The sequence below is a fragment of the Populus euphratica genome, unplaced genomic scaffold, assembly GCF_000495115.2.
Source record: "Populus euphratica unplaced genomic scaffold, PopEup_1.0 scaffold267.1, whole genome shotgun sequence".
Taxonomy (NCBI): Eukaryota; Viridiplantae; Streptophyta; class Magnoliopsida; order Malpighiales; family Salicaceae; genus Populus; species Populus euphratica.
In genome coordinates, this window is record NW_011500049.1 from 392,778 (window position 1) to 398,969 (window position 6,192).

The 6,192-nt window shown below is 36.3% G+C and overlaps 1 protein-coding gene across 3 annotated transcripts; it reads left to right on the forward strand.

The window, feature by feature from the left end:
* The first annotated feature begins 112 nt into the window (after nucleotides 1-112).
* Nucleotides 113-4,088, forward strand: LOC105107621 (DUF21 domain-containing protein At2g14520-like). Of its 3 annotated transcripts, none has more exons than XM_011001619.1 (11): nucleotides 113-545; nucleotides 1,096-1,172; nucleotides 1,266-1,349; nucleotides 1,689-1,802; nucleotides 1,945-2,031; nucleotides 2,141-2,280; nucleotides 2,369-2,456; nucleotides 2,952-3,025; nucleotides 3,143-3,249; nucleotides 3,339-3,595; nucleotides 3,686-4,088. In XM_011001619.1, the coding sequence occupies exons 1-11, from the start codon at nucleotides 368-370 to the stop codon at nucleotides 3,731-3,733; spliced, it is 1,254 nt and encodes a 417-aa protein (XP_010999921.1). In that variant the 5' UTR covers nucleotides 113-367; the 3' UTR covers nucleotides 3,734-4,088. The 3 variants fall into 3 exon arrangements, with proteins under 3 accessions (XP_010999921.1, XP_010999920.1, XP_010999922.1); XM_011001618.1 differs by having other exon boundaries at nucleotides 121-545; nucleotides 3,143-3,267; nucleotides 3,686-4,078; XM_011001620.1 differs by having other exon boundaries at nucleotides 458-541; nucleotides 3,143-3,267; nucleotides 3,686-4,070.
* Nucleotides 4,089-6,192: the final 2,104 nt, after the last annotated feature.

Consider the following 6,192-nt stretch of genomic DNA (forward strand, 5'->3'; position numbering starts at 1 on the left):
TTTTTGTGGGGTTGGGGGGGGTATTGGATGATGACGGTCCATATCAAGGCCCCAACATTCAACAGCCAGCTAGCTCTGACTCCCTTTCCCTTCACATTCTTTTCACACTAATTTATTGATAATTTGTTCATAGAAAAGCTATTATTTGGTTTCAGAGAGCCAATGTTCCAATGTTCCCAATATTTCAACTTGGAGTTCCACTAAGCTTCAGAATCTGATTTTATTCCAGTCTTCTCCGAGAAGTAGCTCAACCTTTTTTCACTAATCACCTCGTCATCAATTGGTACACATATGGATACTTATATACTAATATTAACCAAAGAGGAGTGTGCAAATAATATAAGAAAGTAGAGAAATTTGACATCGAATGGGGTTTGAGTATAGATGCTGTGGAGCTGGGTTCTGGAGTCGGGTCGCAGTTGTGGCTTTTCTAGTATTGTTTGCTGGGATGATGTCTGGACTTACGTTAGGACTCATGTCTATGAGCCTTGTTGATCTTGAAGTTCTTGCCAAGTCTGGAACGCCTAATGATCGTAAACATGCAAGTAATTATATTTTTTTTTTTGTTTCATATGATTGTATAGTGATTAATTTACTTACAATTAATTTATTTATTTTAATCTTAGCTTGTTCTATGCATTGTGTACTGTTGCATCTCTTTAAGGACAAAGGGTAGGAATAATTACATTGTAGATTTAGTTTTTCAACCCCTGCCTGTCTTTCAGAACTGCAGTCGTTCGTATCTGAAGAGCATCTCGGTTCGAGTTCGAGTGCAGCATAACATTTTTTTAATTATCTATTTTTAAGATAAATAAATCTTAATTTCCTTATCAAGGTTATTATTAGCTAGATTGATTAGCTTTTAGGGAAAGCTTTTGAGTTTTATACTACAATGATTCCTTTTGGCTAGCTCCAAATAAGACTAGATCCATCCTTACATTTGGATATATTTCTGTAACAGTGAAGAAATTGTGTGATACCTTTTGGTTTGGTTAATCGATATCCATCATGGAAGTTATTGCTTGATTGTAAATTTTCATAGAGAAACTGAGCTTAAAAGCATACGATTGTTTGCTGCTGATTTTTCTGTAACAGCAAAAATATTGCCGGTTGTTAAGAGACAGCATCTGTTGCTTTGTACCTTACTAATCTGCAATGCTGCTGCAATGGAGGTAATGATCAACAACAGTGCTGTCAAACACTAATTTCTTTAAACATCCTGCATGGTTAAAGTTATATGATCTCTTAACCGGTTGGTCTTGCAGGCACTCCCTGTATTTTTGGATAGTTTGGTATCAGCTTGGGGTGCCATTCTTATCTCAGTGACCTTGATACTGTTCTTTGGTGAGGTCAGTTTCGTATCTTGGCCCTAACTAGGTTTCGTGTGCGTGTGTCTGATCTCCAACAATCACACCAGAATCTTGAGTCTGTATAGATGGATATACTGCAGTCTATTTGTGGCTATATTATTGAGAATTTTGAGCCACACGGGACCTTGCTTCAAAATGTAGCTGAGACCACCCTTGGAGATCTCATAGAGTTGATAGCTTTATTGCTTTAGATACAACCATATATTTCAATTGGTGTTCTTGAAGGAAATGGCAGCCAAGGCTACACTATATAGCTTCCATGCACAGAAATCATTTGTAACCCTTCTTACGTAACCTTTCCCTTATTTTTATACACAGATTATACCCCAAGCTATTTGTTCTCGCTATGGTTTGGCAATCGGTGCGGCGTTGGCTCCAGTTGTCCAAGTTCTCGTCATGATTTGTTTTCCTATTGCATATCCAATAAGCAAGGTGAAAATTGCAGACTTTTCAAGAAAATTATATTCTTTCTTACCTTGGTACTCAACCTTCTAAACTAGAAATGAGAGAGTTCACTTCATATAAGGTTTGATTGAATGAGGGTCCTCATTCACTTCTGTGGATATTTCTCCAGCTACTGGACTTTTTGCTCGGGAAAGGAGACATGTCTCTTTTCCGCCGATCTGAGCTGGAGACGCTTGTTGACTTTCACGGCAATGAGGTAAGTATAATCATGATCATCAACATCAAAGTATTCCTTTTTCTCGATATCTTCAGAAGAAATGATGGAGAAAGTATTCCTATCCATTCTTCTTGCTGATGATATGCAGGCTGGGAAAGGAGGAGAGCTAACTCGCGACGAAACAACGATCATTGCAGGGGCCCTTCAACTCACCGGGAAAACAGCAAGGGACGCAATGACTCCCATATCAGAAACCTTTTCTGTTGATATAAATGCTAAATTTGATAGGTATGATGAATTTTTGTCAAACTAAAGCATTATGAAGAATTGGTTTCTTGCCAACGACATGTGATTTTATTGAAGCGTTAACGTGCAGGGCTCTGATGAGGTTAATTTTGGAGCAGGGGCATAGCAGAGTGCCAGTCTATCATGAGCAACGAGGAAACATTATTGGACTTGTTTTGGTAATTTCTTCATAAGTTAATTTGGCATAAGATCTTGAGAGTACTAGTGCATCATCTTTATACTAGCTAGTAGTTAGGCTACTGTTTATTTGTGAATTCCTGTCTTTTCAAAACAGATGATACAGGGACAATGATCTGTTCCGGTTTTTATTTTTTCTATCTCGAGACAGCAACCAAACACTACCTTAGCGTCTACTACGTAAAGCTAATTATGTGATTTTTGCATCTACAATATCTATGTGCTATATATATATATATATATATGCACACACATCTCAACATCATACATGCATTATTTACTTGAACCTACTTCATTTTGCATGTCTTAATCAGCCGAGCCCTTAACATGCATTTTCTTGGATGCATTATTGGTTATGTTAGGGCACAATTTTGCCAAAAAAACTAAGGTTGTCTAGGCATTAGAACTTGAAGCTGTCAGTAGTTCTTTATTTTCGTTGTGCAACTCATAATTCACTCTTTCTAAACAAATGGTAGGTAAAAAACTTATTAACTGTCCAACCAGAAGCTGAGGTTCCTGTGAAGAATGTCACTATTCGCAAAATCCCCAGGTAGTCCACTATTCCTATACCGAAAGCTCTGTTACAGGTGGTTCAAAAGAATTATTCAATTCATCAAAGGTACACGATATGAAGAAACTAATGTTGTTAATTTGTTTTATGTGCCAGGGTTTCAGAGTCAATGCCTCTATATGACATACTAAATGAGTTTCAGAAAGGTCATAGCCATATGGCTGTGGTCATAAGAGAGGGCAGTGACGCTAAACAATTAGCTAGTGAAAATGCAACTCATGGTAGACACTGACTTGTTAGCTTGCTATTCTTTTGTTTCTATCCCCTAACAAATGCATCATGTATAATACAGTGAGAGACGTGAGGGTCGACATTGATGGTGAAAGGCACCCACCGAAGATATGTTTGAAGAACAAAGGGATCAAGAAATCGAAGAGTAGTTTGTCTAGTGAAGAAAAGTTCGAGAGGGAAGCCTACAAGAGCAAGAGATGGTCAAATGGAGTCCACTCTGAAGTCCTGCACATCGATGACAGCCCCCTAGCGGTGCTTACCCAGGGGGAGGCTGTTGGCATAATAACACTCGAAGATGTCATTGAAGAGCTACTGCAAGTACGTGATTTTGTTGTTTTCTTCTTGCCTGCCGACTTAATTTCAGTTCATTCAAAGATTTATAACCCTGCTAATCTTTTCTGCACGCAGGAGGAGATTTTTGACGAGACAGATTATCGCTATGAGTGCCATCATTGACATGAAAACCTTCCATGACCACGCACGCACCCTGTTGTGATAGTGCATCAAATCAAAGAGGACTAGTGGATTCGATGCTGGGACTTTGCAGGAGAGCTTGTTAACAGAGCTTAGATGTGGTAGCTTCTCCTAATTTATTACAAAATTAAGTGGGAGATCAAACAACGATCCAGAAGAATCAGGACTGTTTTGGTTTAAAATATATGATGTTGTCAGTAAAAATAAATTATATGATCGACTGCATTGCATTAAAATGTGCCTCCCGCAAAATTCTTGAATCGGTTCTAGTCGAACAGATTCATTTAAAAACCTAATGATCCAAGAAATTGGACAAATCCGATGAAATTGGTGAAAATCATCAAATCGGAATCGGTTCACGGGACTTTCCACAAGAACCGATTAGAAATCTAAGGGCAGGCAATTATATATGCTTTCTGATTATGTGATCATACAATATTTATATTGTTCAAAATCATTGATTATGAGGGCATGCCTCCTCAATTAGGTCGTCACGTGTCAGCGAATAAATTACAGGCACGTCATCATCCAACATATTAACTTGATGCTAGGTACCATATTAGAAAGAAAAATAAAAAAAATCAGTAACTGAAATGAGTAAAATTAAAGGTAAAGTACTTCAACAAAAAAAAGAAAAAGTAAAAGATCGATGACCAAAAATACCTCCTCCTCTTTTGAATTTTGACCTAATAATCAGCAATTTATTTATTTATTTTTGTTTTTAACAATTTAACATGATCTTGGGGCCAGGGATGGATGGGCCCAAGCATAATGACATGCATCCCCATTTTTTAAGAACCCATTAATGTGAGGGACTGGAAGCAAATTTGACCATCTTAACTTTCGGTGTGAGTTTGACTACTTGCGACCACAGCCATTGAGTTCTATCGCTAATCAACTCCGATGGGACAGAGAATATTTGTGGGCCTGGGGTGGTTAAGCTTGGCGTGCTCGGCTGGTAGCCGTGCCTCGCGTAGACAAATTTCATGTCTTGCTAAAGTTGCAATATCTTTGTCTAATTCTCTTGTGCTCAGCATGTTTAATGTTCTCCTACAATTTTGGAACTGGATCTTGATTTCTCCTGCTCCTCTTTCTTCTTTTCTGCCAGGTTATGGGTTTTTATGAGAGAAAAACCATATAAGCAATGTCTATAGCTATTGTTTGATTAATGATTCAAACCCAAAAAACAGAGAAAACTATCATAATAAAGTTCATATTTTTAAAAAATAATAAAATTCATTTCTATATTTATTTTTTTCTGTTCTAAAACTCTAATTAAGCACAATCTTTTAACTAATCAATTATGGTTAAACATCATGTTTATTCTTGTTGATACTTGATAATATAATATCAAGCAAAGCCCTAGAGATCAGTCACCAGCTTCCTAGGAAGAACAAGTCACTTGTACGAATCATAGCACCCACATTTTCTCAAATTCTAAGCACTAATTGAACCTAGACTAATCAACATTAGACACGCCGAAACCTATTAAAAGTTCAAACCACCTTCCCAAAGCCTACAAATCAGGAGTGATAGAATTGAACAACATTGGACACATTGCTCCCTTCATCCTCGAAAATCCCAGTCCAGTTGCTATCAAAGCAGAAATTGTTGCGTGAGGTTGTGAAAATGGACCGGCCACATCCACACCGAGCTGTGGCATTTTCGGAAACGATACCAGCTCACAACCCATTTTGAAGCATTAAGACTATGTACAGTTCAAATTATGATTTACTCGAGAAAAATAATATGTATAATATTTTTTAATTTAAATACAGTTTAAAATGCTGTATTATTATTATTATTATGTAAACAAGCGGTTGCTAAGTTATTTACAAGTACAACTGGTTCTCAAACTTCTAGAGATTAATTTTCAAAATGATTTTTATTTTAAAATATATTAAAATAATATTTTTTTTATTTTTAAAATTTATTTATAACATTAGCATACATTAATATAATTCAAAAACAGAAAAATAAAGCTTCCAGACTTTTCAGAAAAACAATAAGACCACAAAAACAAGCAGGAAACCACGATTGCCTGATTCCTCTATCACAATTGAGTTTCGAAGCTTCTCAATTTATTAATTCTACCTCGCACGTGACATGGACTATATCTCCCTCTATCTATACTACGCTAGTGACAGTTTCAATAAAAAAATCAAACCTATTTATATGTGATTTTTTGTTATCCCATCCAATCCATGAAAATATCCATCAAGTTTCTTATAAAGTATAATCCTAACATAAAATCACAATAAATTTCTTTCAATTATCCTTCTGTAGAAGCTGGTAAAATAAGGTGAAACTTGTTTTAAATGGACACTAGAACTGTTCCTTATGGCATGATATAACATAATTTAGCGAATAAAAACACTCAGTAAACACAATCAAACTGAACAAAATCTCTTAACTACTATTTATTACTAGTGAGGATTATA